The sequence below is a fragment of the Rhipicephalus sanguineus genome, chromosome 2 (genome assembly GCF_013339695.2).
Source record: "Rhipicephalus sanguineus isolate Rsan-2018 chromosome 2, BIME_Rsan_1.4, whole genome shotgun sequence".
Lineage (NCBI taxonomy): Eukaryota > Metazoa > Arthropoda > Arachnida > Ixodida > Ixodidae > Rhipicephalus > Rhipicephalus sanguineus.
Window position 1 is genome coordinate 62231398 of NC_051177.1, and position 20614 is coordinate 62252011.

A 20614-nucleotide genomic window follows, 5' to 3' on the forward strand; every position below is an offset into this window, starting at 1 on the left:
AGTTCTTGCGTGTGTTTTTATGTCTGTTTTTTTTTCTTTAGATACTCTTATAAGAAATGTCGGTGCAGGTACAGGAGTTTTCTCAGTATAACTTGCACACAGAACATAGATAGAACAGTATTATTTCTATACAGAACACTTGAAAGTGGCCGTAAAGAATCGAGGCCTTGTTGAGACTCCTACAATTGCGTTATCTTCAAACGCCGTCGAGCTTACTGTAATATTTTGGCGAGTAACGACGCCGCGATGTTCTCGCCAAAAAAGAACAAAAATCACGAAGGTTAACTATCGCGTGTGAACCATTAGCTGCTCATACCATGCATTGGCAACACTAATAACATTACACCAAGAGTTAGAACATTAGCCAACAATAAGCCAACATTAGCGCTATGGTATGCGTACAGGGGCCTCTCAGGCTCCCACTGTACAGTTAAAGCCCGTAACAACATCCTAGTGAAACCTGCTCTCAGGATTAATTATTATTCTAGCTCACATATTTTCTTAATTACAGTTTCGTATGACAGTTTCTGCGTCAGATTTTACATTCCTAGAGGTCTTTCCACATTATTAGCTCGGAAAATGATTTCTTTTTCAATGGTGACCACAAAATTAAAAAATATATATATCACCCAAGCACTAAGCACAGAGGTTAACCAACGAAGTTGAAACGTGGGGCCCTGGTTTTTATAGCTGGGTTAATCACTACGTTCATTGAAGTCTTTCTCAATGATTGGTCACGTCTATCCACAATCTTAATTTGTGTTTGCCACCCGTGTGTTCCTTTCTTTATTTGTAGTGAACTAATGATGAGTGTAGTGGAGCTCGCGCGAATTCTTTGACACATAAGTTTTTGTGCTAGTCTACGAACGTTTCATTATTAGTGGAGCAGTTGTGAGTATTGGGGCTTGCTCAATATCTATGGCATGCGCATGCGCGCTATGTGTTTTTGCGTACATAGGACGTGCATAGGACGTACATAGGACGTTGCTTTCGCCTATTCATAAAGAGCTTCGCTCTAAAAAGCGGCCTTCTGAAACTCCGTTTTATATATACCGTGGAATATTAATAGACAACAAGCGCGTTGCTTCGCCGAGAGCGCGGATTTATTTGTTTTTTTTTTCTCGATGCGCAACCACGGGAACAAGGTCGCTGTCTTTCTTCCGCACCTTTCGCGCCACATGCTTAAACTAGAACAAGTCTCGTCTGTTGACAGCCAGGCGGGAACGCGAACACGGCTGTTGTGAAAAATGACGCCACTGTGCAATAAAGTGTAACGCCGCACTGGCAACGTTGTTTCTGCACAGTGGGAACCATGGATACGAAGTATATTTAGCAATTCGTCCAGACGAGTGTGCAGCGAATGACTTTACGCGCGTTTTTTTTTTTTTTTTTCGCCACGATATGAGAAACTACGGAAATGTCGCCGCTGTGCCACTGTGCGAGCAATTTTTGTTCGTCGGCTCTCACACATAACACCCTCATTACCATTTTAAGAAAAATTAGTTATTTGTTATCTAAAAACGAAAAAAAAATCTTACTGCATTCGGTTCTGATGCGATACACCAAAGATGACTGTTTGAATACGTTGACGCCGAAAAACAAACAAAGAAAAAGGAGTAAAGTGATGATTCGCCTCGATAAAATGCAAGCACGTTTTGTTCTGCAAGCACGAACAGCTGCAGCGACCCACTTCATTGAACTGTCCCGGCGAGTGCAAAGTATGTTACTGTAAGGGGCAAGCGCAGAAAAGTTGCTCATGTTTCAGAGTCCGCGCCCTAGGAGAGCACGTTAAAGAGATTAGAAAAAAAACGCTGCATTGTCCCATTCATCCCAGGAGGAGGAAGTGTAACGGGAACCATGCAAATGCACCGTTCGCAACACCGTTTAACTCTTTCCGAAACTGTATCCGCTCTCTTCGAAGCCGGCGCGAACATTCGAGGAGTCTGACGGGTCTCCCAAGTCTACCCCGTCTCGCTGTCCGATCGTTACAACTAAAACAGTGAAGGTAACAGCGCAGATACTGACGAAGAGGAAGAGTGGTACACAGTGGACAAACGCAGCGCTGACTTTCAAGAAAAATAAATGCTTTTTTGTATCCTCAACACTACGGATCATGCGAAATCTGCGGAATTGGCCGAGACTCCGTATCTTAACATTCGGGGGTAACTTGAAGTATGCTTATTAATTAAAAGCAAATAAATAAAAATAATAAATGTAAACAACAAATTAAATATCACTGAAATACTGCAGTTATTGTGCGATTGCGCAAGCAGGCCGGACAGCTGTATTAATCTGACCGGAACAACTCTAGATATGTTAGATGTTAACACATTTTTTTAATTACTTTACGAATATTTGTTAAAGTAGAGATTAAAATGGGATGCGTTTAGTAACGTGAATAAAGTTACGGACCGCATCAAAGGCGTCCCTGTAGCAATAAATGTTTATTTCATCTCTTCGTCTTCATCGGTATCTGCGCTGTTCCCTTCACTATGTTGAACCAACAAGATCAAGTGGAAACTACAACCTAAGACATCCTCCTCCTCGTGCTCAACTAAAACAATAAAACACATCGGAAGAGCCGCGCATCTGTTTCCCAGCCCATGTTGACAATAGCCTCAGAGACACCGTGTACACACTCACAGGCTGACGACTTGCAGCTGCGCCGTGTCCCGGCTAGTCCCGTTACTGGAGGCGTCCTGCAACGTCGGCACGCGCGCCAGTTCGAGCGAGGAGCAGTCGACGCGCAGGGCGCTCCGCTGCGACCCCGAGCACGTGCACTCGGCCACGGGACACCACGCGGTGTTCGTCGACGTCGTCCGGGCCGCCGACGTCGTCGCAGCCGCGGCCAACGTCAGGCCGAGGAGCCAGGCCGGCGCAGGGAGCGGCCGACGCGGCGGCATCACATCCTCGCACACCGACGGGGAGACCGGCTGCTGTAGCGATTCAGCGCGGAGGAGACAGCCGAGCGCGTGGAGCGCCGCGCCGCCGCACACACACGTCCTACCCGGTCTGCCGCTGGGGCCGCGAACTCGGCACCGACTTGCTGCTACGCTCGGTCGCTGGCCCCGCCGACGACAACAGAGCGCACGACGCCGACCGGCGCGCCGCGCCCCCATTTGAGCGGCTGCCCTCGGAACGCGCTCGCGTGGCAGACGCTGACGTCAACGTTGGGCGCCAAAATTTGGACCGTATAAACCTCATCGGTATTGCGAACGCGCGAGGGATGTCCGTGGCAACTTTTCAATCGATCAAGCCAAACGCAGTAAGCTTTGTCACGTCGTTAGGAGAGGAGATGGAAATATGAGCAAGAAAAGGCAAAAAGGTAATCTAGATGCCCTTCCGGTTTGCTACCCTGCGCTTCGCTAAAGGGATTAAGGAACGTTATTAGAAAAAAGCTCACCCGGTAAATGTATAAGAGAAGCGGTAAAGAAAAATTACTTCAGAAAGTTCACGCGGTAAATATGTGGGTGAAAGGGATAAAGGAACGTGATTAGAAAAGTTTCTACGGTAAATGTGAGGGGCCAGGAGATAGAAGAACGTCATTAGAAAAAGTTGATACGTTACATGTACGGGCAAAAGGACAAAGAGAAAATTCGGCAGATCCCACGCCTTGTGGGAATCGGTTTCATGCGAAGCAGTCAGCGAGTACTTCTATGATGCATATTTTCGGCTTTGAGTCAAGCGTTACGTGGTAGATCGACGTGTTTTTGTAAGTGCAGTAGCATATCGTGGACTTACCAGGCATGTCGACAACACTGGCATGTATCGGGTAACTAATGGTCTGACGCAACGTCAGAACTCGCGTTAGAGCACAGACGTCAGTATTATCGAAACGAAGTGCACTTCACGGTGCGATGATGCGAATATTATACGTAACTTTCGTGAGCGTGTTCCTCCGGAATCGAGCAGCGCTTGGATATATATCTTGCTGTATCATAGGAATACAAATGTAATGTTTATTAGACTGCTATGAAAGCGGGGCCAACAGTGGAACCGCAATTGACGTTAAACCGACATGACGCCTGTATCATAGGAGTACACATACAGTGTTTATTGATTTGTTATAAAATTAAATAGCCAGAACTGCAACCAGAATTGACGTTACAGCGACATTACCCTTGCGTGGGGTCTTCTTTCAAAGCAGTTTCTTGACTTTGCGTGGCTCTGTAGTGGAATACCTAATTGCCACGCAGAGTGCTTGAGTCCGATTCCTGCTGGAATCTTCATTTTTATCCTTTGCATTCGTCGGGTCGACGCTACCGACGTTGGTTTTTCTTAACGCTCTCGCGTTTAAATTACCAATGCCTCTTCTCGCCGCTCCGCAGTGGATATAAGCTGTCAATCACCAGTGGCGCATACTCGTACACCGCGACCCGTGGTACTCGGAGCACCCGTGTCTGGAGGAAAGGTTTTGACGGCGTGTGTGACAGGATTTTCACGTCATTCATGTCATGACCAGACAGTCACATTGGTCAAACACTTTAAACCTCCCATTCCATTTTTGGTTCTAATGTCATTATGACGTCACGGGAAGATATCATAACATGACGTATCAGTGACGTAGGTCACGTGTGGTCTTTATGATGTCAGGTGAATATGTCATAACATTAGATCAGTGACGTAGGTCACGTGGGCCTCTGCGTCTCTCCAAGGTCCTGCCGTGTTTCGCTCAACGAGACACTAAAGGCTTTCGCCTTAAAATTAGGGTCGATTTAGAGTAATAATTTCTCTACGGCGGGAGAGCGAAAATCTGTCCCTTAAGATGTAGAACTAGCAATCTGAACAGTTTAGAACAACAGGTGAACGGTGCTGCGTGCTGTGCACTCTACTATGGGAAATATGTACGCAGCTGTCTTTAACGATCGTTGTAATGAACGCATCTGGACCGATAGGGAAAGTTGTCTTGTACACGATCCTTGTACGTAAACACACGAACAAACGAACCGGCTCAGCAAAACAAGCACGGCTGCTGGAGTTCGAGCCAAGTGAAGTCCACCTCAAAAATGTTTCTGGCAAATAACAACCCCGATAGGTTGCTATTTGCTGACTCTCTCCTGTATATATATATATATATATATATATATATATATATATATATATATATATATATATATGTCGGCACGCGTGCGCTATTCACTTGAAAAATGACCCAGAGGCGCGAATGTTCAGCGCCCATTAGTTAGGTAATTACCACCTTGATCCACTTTTCAAGACGAGTGCGCCAAACTCGCATGACGGGTACTCTCCTTCTGTCCAAGAGTCGCCGCCGCGGTGGCGTGGTGGTTACGGTGCTCGACTGCCAACCCGAAAGTCGCGGCTTCGGTGCCGGCCGCGGTGGTGCCATTTTCGATGGAGACGAAAATGGTAGAGGCCCGTGTTCGTAGAATAAGGGGCACGTTGAAGTACCTCAACTGTCTCATATCGTGGCTTTTGCAAACTCCAGATATTATTATTATTATTATTATTATTATTATTATTATTATTATTATTATTATTATTATTATTATTATTATTATTATTATTATTATTCCTGTGAGTCGATGCACAGGGTTCCCGATAAAAAGCTCGTTCTGCTTACTTAAAATTTTAACGTGGTGTCACTTGGGTTGTTCGAAGTGTTGTCGTTCTTTTCTTTTTTTTCGTCGTGGTCACGTTCCTTGAAAAGGAGGAAAACGTGCAGGAAAACAATTATGAACCTAACCTCGGTCGTCTAGGGCCGGCGTTTGCAAAAGCTTCGCACGCTAAAGGAAAGTTCGCCAAAGAGAAATTTCTGCAAATCCTTATCATTAGCGAAGCCGGCTATCCAATGCCACAGATAACTTACAAGCCGGTACCTCTGTGAATTAGGCCTAATGACTGTGTCGCGAGGGCACTTTTGATCGCGATCGTGGCCGATCAGTATCAGATTTCTAGATCGCGATACAATTTTCGCTGCTACAAGGTTGAAACTCGTCCGCATCGAGTTTGGCGCAGACGTCAGCCAAATCGCGATCGAGGCGCCATATCACGACGTGCAAATCGCGATAATCTTGATCCCGATCGGGAATTGTCGCTAGTCAAAGTGACCAGTGTAGCCGCACCCGATTCTGATCGAACTTAATCCGGGTCGGCACTGATCGAGATCAAAAGTGCCCGTGTGACGCCGGTATTAGATATTTGGGCCAAAGTGACAGTGTTTCATATATAAGCGATCTTTTCCATTAATAAGAATAATAAAAAATAATTTGGGGGTTTTACGTCCCTAAAGTACGATATGATTATGGGAGACGCCATAGTGGAGTGGAGGGCTCCGGAAATTTCAACCACATCAGGTTCTTTGACGTGCACCTAAATCTGAGTACACGTGTGCATATAGCATTTTCGCCTCCATCGAGAACGCGACCGCCGGGTCCAAGATACGAACTCGCGATCTTCGGGTCACGCGCCATAACCAGAATAGACCACCGCGACGGGTCTCTTTGCCATCGACCGGCCGCATTCACGGTTAAATAGTATGAATGTGTCCAGCATCAGAATTCACAGAATTTTTTTTCTTACCAACAATTTTAGCGTAAGAAGTTTACACGAATCAACCATACTATATGTATGTTCGTGCATGCGTTTGTATGTGTGCGTGTATGTATACGCAAGCAAAATTCAAAATTTTCGGGGGGGGGGGGAAGGGTTGAACCCACCCCCCTCTGGCTACACCTCTGGTCATGACGTCATCAACCACTGGCTATCTGCGTTCCTGCAACAGCTGCGCCTGGGACAGGCAGCGCCTGTCGTAGGAAACACGCACAGCTTTGCAGAGCAAGGATAACTTTGGAGGCGACCCTAATCCTTGACTTACGTGTCTGGTAGCGGGCACGTCGGCGTTCGCGTGCCGCTGGTGTACTCCTCGAGTTAACATTGGGTTTCGCCGCGCTGCCGAAGCGGGCATCAGTATCCACGGATAAGGAAGCGCGTGATTGAGACCTGCTGTCGCCAGGTGCCGCAACGATGCCAGCTGTTCACAAGAAAAGCGTGTGCTCTTCCGATGAACTCATTCGATTAATTTCCATTACTTGTCCTAACAGTTAATTAACCTTGGATCTTAAGTAGACTTATTCTCCGATATCATACGTATCCTATAGCACTCTTAACCGTGAATCAGAACTACTGATTTCGCAGCAGGTTTATTTTTACAATACTTATCTTGAATATACGGAAAACCGGAAGTAAGTGCTCGACCGGAAGTACTTTGAGGAGAAACAAGAGTGTCACTCGCCGCTCGTGCTTCTAATAACGTAAGGATGCGAGCCCGATGTCATTGCGCTTCGCACTTCGTCAGTGCGCAGAGCGGTGCTTCGCGCTCGTTATCAGTAGCATCAGTGGGTTCTTACCGTTATCAACTCGTCATCAACTGGCCGTGATCGGTGGAGCTACAGTCTTTCGCGCGTGGGAAGCACACTCCCTCCCAAATGTCACGTGAAGTCGCGCACGCGACCATCAAGAAGGCAGGAGCGTAACCAGAGTTTTAGGAGCTTGCTCCTTTTGCTGGGGAGTTGTCTCTTGTCCCTCCTGCCGTGTAGGCTAGTTCTCATTGCTCCGCCTAGAGCGGAGCACGCGCCCTTGAATCGTGCACTTGTGAAAAAAAAGAAAGACTTGAAAAAAACGAAAAAAGAAACAAAAACCAAGGCAGCAGCGCGAAGGGCTCGCAATGGAGCAGCAACGCGGGCTCGCCGCCAAGACCTTGCGGTGAGAGCTCGCGAGGCCGAAGAGAGACGCCAACGCCGACAGCAAGCACAAGCCACTACCAGCACCGAGGCGGCGGCAGCAGCGGGGGCTCGCGATGCCGAAGCTAAACGGGCTCGTCGACAAGCGAACCCGGAGGCGGCACGGGCCCGCGAGGCCGCAGCGAAGCGGGCGCAGACAAGCGGACCCCGGGCTGAGAGCTCGCGAAGCAGAAGAAGCCATTTATACAAAAGGAAAACGTTCCCCCGAGCTTATCTGATCCGTAAATAAGCTCTTGAACAAAATCTATATATTGCATCATTATGCAAATTTACGCATTATAGTGCATCGATATGTAAATTATAAACATTCTGTTGTAAGCATTGTGTATATACAGTCACACCGCAACAACTCTCGTGTCACTTCTTTATATGATGATGATTGCATAGATGTACAGAGGATTCACGGTTTACCGGATTAAACCTCTGGAGCAGGCTTCTTCATCATCATTCACTTCGTGGACATGCTGGGTTTTTTAGATGCGAAGCAGCTTTTGCTCGGGGCTGCGTCCGTCCTTCCCGCACTTGTCCGCTCCCCGCATGCGCCAACTCTTCCCCCCTTCCTCTCCTCGCGTGAGCGCGAGGAGGTGGGAGGAGGTGGCGTGAGCGCTGCCTCCACTTCGTTTATCCTCTCCTGTTTCTCTCTCTCCGCCACAGCTGTGCGCTCGTAATGCGGCGCGCGCTCGCTCCCGTTGCACTCTCCTTCGCAACGGCGCTATGGACGCTCGCGAAGCTGAACGTAAACGGCAACGACGGCAAGCAAATCTCGAAGCTACGAGGAACGCGAAGCCAAAGCGCAACGGAAGCATCGAGCTGGGGGGGGGGGGGGACATAAGCGGTACACAACATATACACAACTCCACACACAAATGAAACATACACGGAAACATACAAATGGAACAACAATGGAAACACAAGTGAACACCCTGCGCTGCTTCGCATCCCCACATGGTACCCTTTAGTGAGAGATGGTGTTTTTTTTTTTTTTTGGGGGGGGGGGCTTTATGTGCTGTTATGTGGCTATCAGCGTATATACCATAATCATCACCCAGCACCTGGAGTAGCATGTCAGGCGAATAGCCAGGCTGACATCTCCAGCGTACTGTACTTCTGGACGCGCTTGGAAAACAAGGACACAGAGAGGCACACATAAACCACAAACGAAAGCGCTTTCGTTTGTGGTTTATGTGGCCACTTTGTGTCCTTGTTTTTCAAGCGCGTCAAAAAATACGGTATGATATTCCAACTAGTCCAAGAAAAAGCCCTCCTGACGTCTCCAGCTTTTCATTTAAGCATTCCTCTCTCGCTCACTGGAACGTGTGTGGCCCGCTGGGAGATACAGAAAAGGCGGTAAGGTTGTCGTTGCGTCCCCGATGCATCTATCGAAGTATTTACAAGACAGACCTGTTGCACGTGGCGATCAAGCGCCGCTCTCGTGTCATAAAAGGAAGATACATGTCAGTCTGAGACCTAGGGTCCGCAATTCAAACGTATACCAACGGTAACAAATGTTGAATTTGAGTGCCGAGGAAATACCAGGTGATATTGCGCCTATGGCATGAATCATAATGAAAGAGGCGAATTATGAATCGCAGGGCATGCAGCCGGCAGCGGAAAGGCAGAGGAAGAAAACGAGAACACCGCGAAACCGTGGTTTTCCCAGAACCGCCGAAGTCGTGGTAGAGCAAGGATGGAATTGTAGACGCATAGCAACGCGTTAAGGAGGCTGTGTATATATGATTACAAACGCTACAGACACGGTCGCAAATTACGTCCTGTGCTAGGTATCCTTTCCGCGCTATTGGCCGCGTGATCGAGCGGAGTCGCCACCTGGCGGCTTGTGGCTGCACCGCGCCTAGTGTGGATTGCTCCATGCGTCGTCTGCTAGCCACGTTGTGTTTGCATGTGCGCGTAAGGAACCGAAGTGAACACAATTGAACTAATGCGTGCGTTAAACGAGGAGCATTCGATCTAGATAGAATTGAAAAATTACACGGGTTTATCGTAATCGTAGAAACATTTGCCAATAACCAATTCCAAAGAAATAAGTGGGATTTCACCATTTAATTCGCCGCATTTTCTGCTAATGTATCCATTGAAATCTTTTCAACATTTCGGTTAGCGAGAAAATATAAACAGCACTTCATGTATATACAAAAATACAGCACTTTTACAGCCAAAATGGGACGTAAGTTAAAACGAGAGGTCATCCGTGCAGGATAGATAGCATTCTTCAGGCTGCATCTTAAAGGGACACTAAAGGCAAATAACAATTTACCCCAGAGTGAAAGCTCAATGTATGACAACTTCTAAAACGGCAATATTATCAACAGCAGTGCCCTACTTACCGAGAAATTAAGCTAAATGTATCACATGATGAGCGCCACGAGTGGGACATTTTCGAAGTGATCCCGATGACGTATGAGAGTCTGCCTACAATAAATCACTAGCTCAAACTAGCAGCAATAAAAAAAGAACCTTCCGTGCATCAAAAGACGTAACAAAATGCTGTTTGTTCGTTTCCGTTTGATTCATGGAAAAAAGAACCTCTGTGGCGTTGCCATGGGGAACGGCGCGCGTGGTTCAAAGGTTCCGTTTTCGCCGAACTGCGCTTCGCCCGGCGCCCTGCTTCGCTCACGCGGTCGCGTCTCAGTGGTAGTTTCGGGATCGCGTACTGCCGCGTGTGTTTTGCGCGCTCGTGCAAGTCGCTCTGACAGAAAGTTCGACAAAATGCCGCATGCAACGACGCCGGCACTACGAGCCCTCAGCAGCATACCGCGTTTATCGGTGCTCAAGTCGCTGAATTGGAGCCCAGCGTCGTGAGCCAATGTCTCGTTGTCAAGTTCTCCGTCCACATCCATTGCGGCGATTGCGGCAAGCTTCGATGGCTTCGATGGCCGTTGTTGCTGCTGTGGGTCCCGCTACTTTCGCTCTGCTGCTACTAGTGTCGGCGGCCGCGCAGTAAAGGCGGGCAACGTTGGACACGGCAGCAATGACGTATGAAAGTCGGATTTTAAGGCGGGTGATTTGAAGTGCGCTAACGCGATGTGAACCACTAAAACGTGATTTTATTTCAAAATAAGCACTTCCTTGGCATAAAAGTAGCACTACGAGGTTTCTGGACCGCTATTTCAACAATTAACGTCGACTTAATATTTGCCTTTAGTGTCCCTTTAACGACTAGGTGAGCTTATACATTGCTTTCATGTAACAGATCTCAGTGGCTTTCATACACTCGTGCTATCGCCGGTAGTGTGTCGACCCTATAATGTGGTGTTGCCCAGAAAGTGTGTATTTATCTCTGGTGCTCCGTTTTGTAGTAATTCCGAAAGTCCTCTGGGAACGCACACAAATCTCTATCGAGAAAGCCATTACGTCTCGTTCGTTCACATTTCAGCCGCACCCAGAACAAACTTCCAAAGCGTTTCCAGCTGGCACTGCCTTATATCCCACAATTAATTAATATTAATACTTCGTGTTTCATGCCCTTGCTGCGAAGGCAATACGCCCTTCCTGCCGATCCGACGTATACCACGCGTCGTTTATCACCTCTCTTTGTATAGGTTCTGAATGTGGGTTCGTATGCTCACGTGTCGATCTATAGACAACACAACACTGCAATCTCCTGCTGAATAATACACACAGGAAAAAAAAACGCTTCCTTTTAATGCACCCGCTGCACGAGCCTAAAGGGTTGCACGCGTTCGCGAGCAGCGCGCCGTTCCAGTTCTTTTTGCACGTGCTCGGCTTTGCTAATTAACCTACATGTTCGTTCTCGCTCGGGCACCCAATCGCCTAAGCTTCCTGGGCCTTAAGCAGAGGCGAAGCGGGTATGCGTCGCCAGAAAACCAGCGATAAATCGCAAACTCCCTCGTTTATCTCCCTGCTCGCATGCACCGGCATTCGTTATCTCGGGCGCCTGATGAATTCGTCGCGTGGAGTCGATGCAATACACAAGCGGAAAAAGAGAAATGGGCAAGAAGGGCCCGGGAGACCGATAACTCGAAGAATGAAATCAGCTGGTTCCCGTAACAAAGTGGCGCACCGCTCGATTTCGGTTCGAACGAAGGCGCGACCGACCTTTCGATCGTTCTCGTGCGAAGACCGCGCGAGCAAATTAAAACGCGGCCGAAACGGTGCCGGATCGGCTTTGTGGGAGGGCTGCTCTGTTGCCGCTATCATTACCCTCGTGGTGACGATTGGCGTTTGTTTTTGTTTTTTTTTTTTCTCACGGTTGAAGGCACAGATTTTATTGCCTGATAACTCGCCGATGTTGGAGAACATTCTATAGCTTAAGCTCGTAATGTCCCCTGCAATGTGTTGACATAAACAATGTGGTGTGTTGGCACAAACAATGCCTAACCACGGTTGCGGAATGTTGCTACACGTTGAGACATACGCACACGACGTAGTAGCAACGCCCATTACGTATTTTCTTGCATATAACCCGCACCAAAAATGGAAAAATGTGCTTAAAAAGTGAGGGTGCAGGTTAAATGCATAGTTTTTTTTTTTTTTTTGTAGAGTTAAGGTTAGAGGTGTGGGTTATAGGCAGGGCGGTTTATATGCGAGAAAATACGGTATATACACAGTCGGCAACAGAGAGTTTTAGTGTAGCGGAAATAAGCAAACGCAAGGATTTAGCGCTAATGTTAGCGATGCTTTTTTCATACGCGTTTTCTTTCTACTGGTGGTGCTTAGGAGTCTAGGTATTTCTCGGTTATTTGCCAAATAGCCCTGCAACAACTTCTGCTAGGCGTTAGCGCTGCGTGCTCCGCACTGCGCATGCGCATAACGTAAACGCTAGCGGAGCATTTACGTACGTACGTACGCTATAATACAGCGAGTTCTCACCAAAAGCCGTGCGAGCGCACGGGACAAAGGCGGTTCGAGACACCGAGACACGCATCGCCTACGCTACGGCGACTTCCGAAGTCTAATACTACAAAAAGAAAAGACCATTAAAAGCTGCACATGCGCCGGCACGTATACGCGAAAGAAAACTGTGTATAAGCGAACGACGTGCATACACGACTGTGATAAAGATCGACACACACAAAATCCTATAACGACGTGCGCACGTATGTAAACTCCTCGATGCGCGATCCTTCCTCGTGGTCTGCCGACTCAATTATATCGCGAGTAAAAGGATCCTTACGCATGCTGAGAACGGAGTGCGGTCTTTCAACGAGGCAGCCCAAAGTGCCTCCCACTCCTTGTGAAGAGAGCCCAGCCATATGAACCGATTATGGGAGCCGCATGCAAATCGACGCGGACATTATAGCCCCACCAGTCTCCGCCTTTGGTCGGCCAAGTGAAGTATGGCCATACGTCGTCGTCGTCGTCTTCATTGCGGTCTACCATCGATGCGCCCGCAAAGAAAGCCGCTGGGCCGTCTGCCTCGCGTCGTGTACGCAAAACTTGGCGCCCCTAACGACTGTGCGGTTCTCGTCGGCAGCCCTTAATGACGGCCCGACGACCACTCCCATTCGAGATCGCGCAGCTCTCTCGGCTGGCTGCTTCAAGCGCTCCCTCCCTTCCTCCATCCGGTGCCTGTACGTATACGAGACGGCGTCCATCGACGCTGCACGCGTTCGACCGAATTTATATAGGCGCCCGCGCCAGCACGCAATTGGGCGCTTGTGTTCGGAAGCAGATAGCGCGGAAGAGGAGGGGCCCGTAAGTGAAACAGTGCGGCTTTTGTGTTGTTTGTTTCCGGTTCTCCTGGCGGGCCTTCTTGGTATCTGCGCTTGCGTCTACAGCATCTGCGTAACTCTACAACGTTGTACACGACTGCGGTTTCGTTTTGTACCCAAAACACTGTTTTTTTTTTTTTTTTTGGAAAGTCAGAAACCTGTGGAACAAATCAGTAAGACAGATAAAGAGTGCGCACAGTGGCACGGCCCCAGACAATCCTGCTAGGCACCTTTAACTTTGTGTACGCATAGCAGTACGCTGAGGCGTGCTTCCATTTAGAGCTGCAGAAATAGCGTATCTTCCTCACCTGAACTTCAGACACATGTACAACAGGGAGTACATATGGCTGCCTTGACCGTTGCTGCTGTGCGAGGAGGAGATGAAGCTCGCTGAGGAAAAGACGGTATTTTTGCAGCCGTTAACGTTACATCGCCACCTTTCGCTCAAACTATCATTATTTCTCAGCTTGCCAGCCTACCTCACTCACTGTGTGTGTGTGTGTGTGTGTGTGTGTGTGTGTGTGTGTGTGTGTGTGTGTGTGTGTGTGTGTGTGTGTGTGTGTGTGTGTGTGTGTGTGTGTGTGTGTGTGTGTGTGTGTGTGTGTGTGTGTGTGCGCGCGCGCGCGCGCGCGTGCTCTATCGTATTTATTACATATTACATGAGCTGGTATGTTATTTCTTCTTCAGTTGGACACAATGCCCTTTATTAAGCTTTCTGTACGGGTGATAGGGTGTTGAATGGTGGAACTGGGAACTGCAGAGACCAAGCAGTTCTACGGCGTCCGCAACAAACTGACGGCCGCGATCCCTATTGATGACATCGGAGGGACCATGTCGAAGAATAATGAATCGAAGCAAGAACGTTGCAACGCATGCAGTTCAACATGGCATGACCCCGTTTCTGCGTAACGGGTCATGTGGTCGACACATACGATAACCTATCGGTGGTCGTTACAGGATCGTGGAAATGGGCCCAAAAGATCGATACCCACTTCTTCAAATGGCAGACGAGGTGGTTGCAGGGGTTGGAGAAGACCCTGCGCAGCGTTGGTCGTATAGGGCGCTCGTAGCGATGACATTGTTCGCAACTTGAGACGCAGCGCTTGACTGCGTCGCGCCTTCTGGGCCAGTAAAAAACACTTCAGTGCCCGGTTCCAAGTTCTGATGAACCCTACATAACCAGAGGTCACATCTTCGTACGTGGTTCTCATTATGTCCGGTCGCAGACTCCACGACACCGTCAGAAGGAAGCGTGAGCCTTCAGCCGAATAACTGGTCTTGTTAAACAGGCCGTCAAGGACACAACATCGGCCGAAGGCTCCATCCAGGGCGCGATGCAGCGACGAATAGTGGTTACAAACTAATATCGTTTTTCTCGCACTGCCCTGAATGTCATCGAGTCAGGGGACGCCTAATAAATGGGAGAACAACTCATAAAGATTGTCTTCGCCGCACAGGACTTTTAATTGGCCGGACAGAAGCGGACAGAACCGCACCACTGCGGCTTCCCGTGCTGAACCGCTTAGGAACCCTTTAGGCTTTGATAGTGTTTGCCACTTTGCCAAACATACACAAAGCCGCTTTCCTGAGAGCCATAAATGCTAACGACCTTTTCGGGCGAGATGGGTGCACCAGAGACCCTTGTTGTACAATTACGAATGAGGCTGCAACGGGAGCTAGTTGGTGTGACTCAACCCGTTAACAGATTTCCAGGTATTGATTAGGACCACAGCAGCGCCTCCTAGAGGAGGTGTTGACCACAGGAACAAGAGATACACACAGGGTGACTACTGTTCTTGAGACGGTGGCGAATTGAGCTTCCCTTGATGTTCCAACTGCAGCAAAACGGACATTTGGGCTAATCGGTTTGTGTTCATCATGATGGTAAAAAACGGGCGTACATTCTAGCAGACGCAAACTACGTCGTCATTTTTGCCATCAAGGTGTTCCAGCTCTTCGTTCTATATGAAAAAAAAACCACTCGACCAAATGCAAATAATGCTGCGGACAACTCCGACTCCAAGTTACGAAAGCACTTCCATGTGGCGTAAAGACAACGAGCCCTCTTAAAGGTTACGCGACGTTGAGTCGCTCGACACTGCAGCATCGTACGTTACACAGCAGCGGTGGCTGCTGGCGTGCACTGCATACATCAGGTAGCCGGCCGAAAGGAGCAACTTGTGCGCGTCGCCTGCCGAGAATATTCGCAATGCCCATAGACTGTCGCGCCACCGAGCGGAATTCAGGAGCGTCCTCTCGAGGAGGGTTAGTAGACGACAAAATGGCGGCACTATGCAGTCGCTCCCTTGTTCGGCTGTGCTAGCCTCAGTGTTAACGCGTTGGCAAGAAAGGAACACTACGACTTTGCATGTTCCCTGCATCAGTGAACAAACCGGGCCCTCTGTGACACGAGAAATATGATTCGTTCTTGCGAGACGCGAAGTTTTCGTGAAAATACGTGGCAACTCGCGCTTTCAATGCTAGCCCACAGTGTACACATACTATATCAGCTTCGCGAGGCTTTCTGTAGCCACGTAGGTAAGTTAAATGTTATCGTCTGGCATATTCAGTTGAAGCTCACCCTGTTTTACTCGCATATATAATTGGTCAGTGTTCCTTGTAGTGCATGAGTCCCATAACACTGTACGCGGGAGGGAGGTCGCGCGGGCTCGCGATGTGCTCATGCATAACTGAGCGATCTCAAGTTGGCGATACATTAAAATAGGGCCTCTATCCTTTGTCAGCAAAGCGCTGTTACGAATCGTGCGAGCGACGTTTCAATCATTCGAGGACGCGTCTGCTCGACGCCTTTCGTGGAGTGAACGCTTTCCATCCACGCCGTCCTTCGCCAGTGTGTTGGGTTTCATAGCCACCGCTGCGCCGCTTGTTTTTGTACGTTTGTTGATAGGTGGCAGCACACTGCAAGCGATTTGCTTGTTGACCGGTCTGAGAGCAAAACGTTCTCCGCGCCCAGACGTCTGTCTAATTGCAAACGTGGTGACGCGGAGTGGTCGAAGTCGTTCGGCGGAGGAAATTCTTCAGATTGCTTTCAGCAGTGATGTTGAAAGAAACCATCTTGACGACGAGGATTTTCCACTGGACGTACAAGACTGTGAAAGCACCGAGAGTGACAGCGACGATGAACCGCCAGCTGCTAACTCACGAGGAGCGAGTTGCACTTCACGTCCCCTCGTGCGTTAATGTTCTTTCACGCTCGTAAGTCACTTTGATTGTATTTAATGTATAATATCCTTGAGCGAGATCAAAATAAAAGCATAGTTCCTCTTGTGCATTGCATGTATCACAATTACTGTGGATATTATGGAGCGCCGCATGCTGCCAACACGCTCGAGCTCGACCAACGAAGCGAAATGGTTAGAGCGATGGAACGTGCAGTCACGGCCACAATCCATGCCTCTCGGCGAACTTCTTCGACGTTGCGAAAAGCATACGTGTTTATTCTTTTAGATATTCATGTTTCGATCGTGCTGATCGAACCTGCAACATGCGAGTGAAGTACACACGGCTGGAGTCTCAGCAGAGCTGTGACACAAGCGCTACTGAATGGCATGTTAAATGCTTGTGTTCCGTTGAAGACGTAACTCCGCGTTTTCGACTGCGCGAGTAATGACGACGGGGTATTATCACAGAACACTTTTATGTTTGCAAGCCATCATCACGCGCAGCAGCGATGGCGCTACTCGCTGGCGGCCTACTACTGCGGCAAATCCGTCAGGCAGGCTCGGTACGTACTACCTCGGAGTGCCGTTCAGCTCATACGTCAATTCTAGTTCATACAGGTTCATGTAGCACGCACAGGATTTCGCAAAGCATCGTTATGCACGATAAGGGAGCTGAAATATAACCTTTCACTTCGCAGCAAATAATTAGGTGGCGAGTACTTAGCACTTTCCATGGTTTGGGAAAGTATTTTAGTCTCATATCCATTTCAGCGCAGCTCATGACTTCATCCGGTGAAAGTGGCACGGTCCGTACGTCCGCACGTCCTATCTGTTCCTATGCTAACAAACGGGTTGACCCTCCTCCTGGCGCCATATTGAAAAGCACGGCGCGCCACCTATAGTTCGTGGGCATTGCGAATAGAGGACGGTAATTTGCGGACGCGGCGGCAGTGCCCGCGTCCCACGCTCGCGTTCCGACGCGGTTCTCTCCGCTTGGGGAATGGCGTGACGCCGAGCACTTCGTCTTCATGATGGCCCGTGGCGTGGGCGGAATAGAAACCGCCACTGCGTAGAAGGCACCGTGCTGTTTGGAGAGAGAGAAACCAAACTGGTTGCGTGCTTAATGTTCTTTTTTTTTTCTTTTATTATCTTCTCGGCGAGCAAAGTGCACCAAAACGCGAAAGGAATTAGCCGAATAAGAAGCTATAGCGGACTAGCGTGGGCAGATAATTGGTTCGCAATATATCGAGTGTCGCTATAAGAGCGCACACACTGCGGAAAATTAGTGGTGCCTCTTCGGGCTCCTTCCAAAAGAAACTCGAGAAAAATTGTCCCCTTTTTTGCCGCCATGAATCATCGTTCTCGCGTCTTCTTGCGCCTCATCTCTCTCCGATGTTTAGGGCCGGTCGAAGGCTTGAACAGCTCCAGTTTAGCGGCACGCGTGGTCACCCGCCCTGGCGTGGCGCCCTTTTCTGTTTATCCCTTCGGGAACGGCAATATGTCGCGCGTACGTTGATTTAGGAGCGAAAATAACTTGCGGTTCGGAAACAAAGGGAGGGTTTGTTTTAAACGTTGTACTATTTATCCGACATGGCCGGGGGTATTTAATGTTTTTTCTACAATTTTCGCACACGAAAATCTCAGATACAAGGGATTCTGGAATGTCCTTGAAGCCGGTGCCTTAGATTGGTATTGTTGGGAAATTAGTAATCATAAAACGGGGCCCAAAATGGCAAAGGGAATATGTATTGTCTTCCATCTGGATCGCAACACACTGTTGCGTTAAGCAAACGCCTTACAGATGCTATACAATCCTGAGAGAAAAGACTAGTGATGCTTAATACCAATGTGGCGAGGAAAGGGACGTAGAGGTAACGATTGTCACGAAAGGACGCTCCCCACACATGACGTCCCAGTGGTGAAACGTATGTGATGCGTGCTTCGAGGTCCGCTAGACCTATCAGGTGCACTTAATTCTGTGTCTTTAAGGCCGAAAGGTGAGCTAGCTGAAATATAGTCGTATCCGTTTCTTTCTTTTCTTTTTTTTTTTTTCCTTAAAGGGCCCCTCACCAGGTTTGACAATTTTGAGCTAACGAGCGCAATGCATACACTGGGCGTTCACGATCACGTCTGCCAAAATTTTCAACGCTACGCGCCGCGGAAATGGGCCAAATTTCAAGGCGAACGCTGCTTGCCCTTCCTCTCGCGGGCGCGCGCCCAGAGAATAAGGGAATGACGCACATGAGAAAATGGCCCTACGTAGATGGTAGTGCTGTGACGTCGCTCCTCTACGTAGACGACTGTGCTCTGACGTCGCCAACAGTAGCACTTGACACTGCGATAATTAGTTGACGCGACATGTGTAGTTTGTGTAATTTGCTGCTTGAATAGGTTAATAAAACTTGAGAGAAATAATGAGACACACAAAGGGAATGTGTGCGTCTTTTTCATTTTCTTTTTTCGTGAATTGCAGTGAGATGCTGGGCTAATGTGCCTCCGTTTCCCATGTGTTCGTGTCCCCGCGGCTAGCGCATCGAGCAGACGCCAGCCCTGGAAACAAAGGTAATGTTCTGGCGTGTTCGAGCACTCTTTATGCTCATTTATTCTACCGCGTCCAAGTAAACGTTAATGCGGCACTGGCTCATGATATCGCCACTTTCGTGCCCGTACAAATGTCGCAGCTTTCATGCCCGTCCCGTAGAAACAGACAGTACACCACAGAGAACGCCGGCACAACGCCCACGGCCGCTACATAAAAATATTTGCAGTGGCTTAGCTCGGCTATGCCAGGATATACGTAGCGTTAGCCAAATGTTCAGCTCATTATTCTGAGCTTTCCAGATTGTCTAGGATTAGCTTGATTGTCATGCTTACTATACTGCTGCTCCAATGACACACATTCGGCCACATCGTTCAGAACCGGTAGACCTGGCGGCATGGCCGGGTAACGATACGCATTGGTAACGCTAAAGAGCGGAATATTCTGCTTAACGAGAAAGTTCGTGCACTTTGTACAAACCCGCGCCACGGTTTCACTCCACTCAGGCGCCGCCACTAAACTCAACGTTTCACGCATGACACTACTTAGCGGCGTGAAGTCTTTCATGTGTCATACTCTTTCACACACGTCGCACACGTATCCAAACGGATTGTTTACGAAGTCCGTCTCGAAGGTCCGAGTCGCTCTGGCGCTTTCGCTAAGTTTCACAGTATAGGAAGTCGATCCGTGAGCCTTGACGTCATCGACGGCGTCTTGTTGTTGCTGCTGCAGAGGTGGTCGGGCACGTCGCTCAGCATCCTGCCGACGCCGCTTTGCTAGACGTTCCTTTCTTTCCTCCAGTGTCTCCGCAGCACGTTTAGCCTTCCTCTGTTCATTCTTCGTACGCTGAACCGCTAATTGCCAGGCAACTACTTCGGGATCCGATGACATAAGCTCCTCGGCTCTTCTGCGCCGTTGAGCTGCATTTGCGCTCTCCTTCTCCATGGCGTTACCCACCTGCAAACGCCTTTCAGAGGCGCTATCGAGCGGCACAAGCGCATTGTCAGACGGCGACTGCACAGCGAAGGCGAATAGCTGCGCGCAACATGGCTACGACGTCACCCTTCTCGAATGCGCAGAGCAGCAGCGGCGAGTCGCGCGCGCCGGCGCCAGTCTGTCTGCCCGGCTACGATGCCACTCCTCCCGCTCTCCACCACCAGCAGCGGCGAGCCGCGCGCGGCGGTGGCGGAGAGCGCGTGAGATGGCGGCTCCGCACTCATCCTCGCGCATGCGCAGCACGGCTCATGATAACCCACGCGAAATCGGCTCCGGCTAGGCAAGTGTAGCTAACGCTACAAAAAAACGCAGCGGCCTTGCAACGCCGCTCGCGTGCTCGGGCTGGCTCGGGCACGTCATGCGCACGTGACCATGCATGCGCATGACGTGTTCATGCGTATGTGTGAAGTGAAGAGGGCAGGGCAGGGATTTAGCTTGCGAAGG

The 20614-nt window shown here is 49.1% G+C and overlaps 1 protein-coding gene across 1 annotated transcript in view; it reads right to left on the reverse strand.

Annotated features, from left to right (window-relative positions):
• LOC119383093 (leucine-rich repeat-containing G-protein coupled receptor 5) overlaps positions 1-3396 on the reverse strand; it is a 129733-nt gene extending 126337 nt beyond the window's left edge. The window contains exon 1 of the mRNA XM_037651085.2: positions 2644-3396. Coding sequence (XP_037507013.1) covers positions 2644-3119 — 476 coding nt within the window. The 5' untranslated portion in view covers positions 3120-3396. The remainder of the gene's footprint in view (positions 1-2643) is intronic.
• Between the last annotated feature and the right edge of the window lie 17218 nt (positions 3397-20614).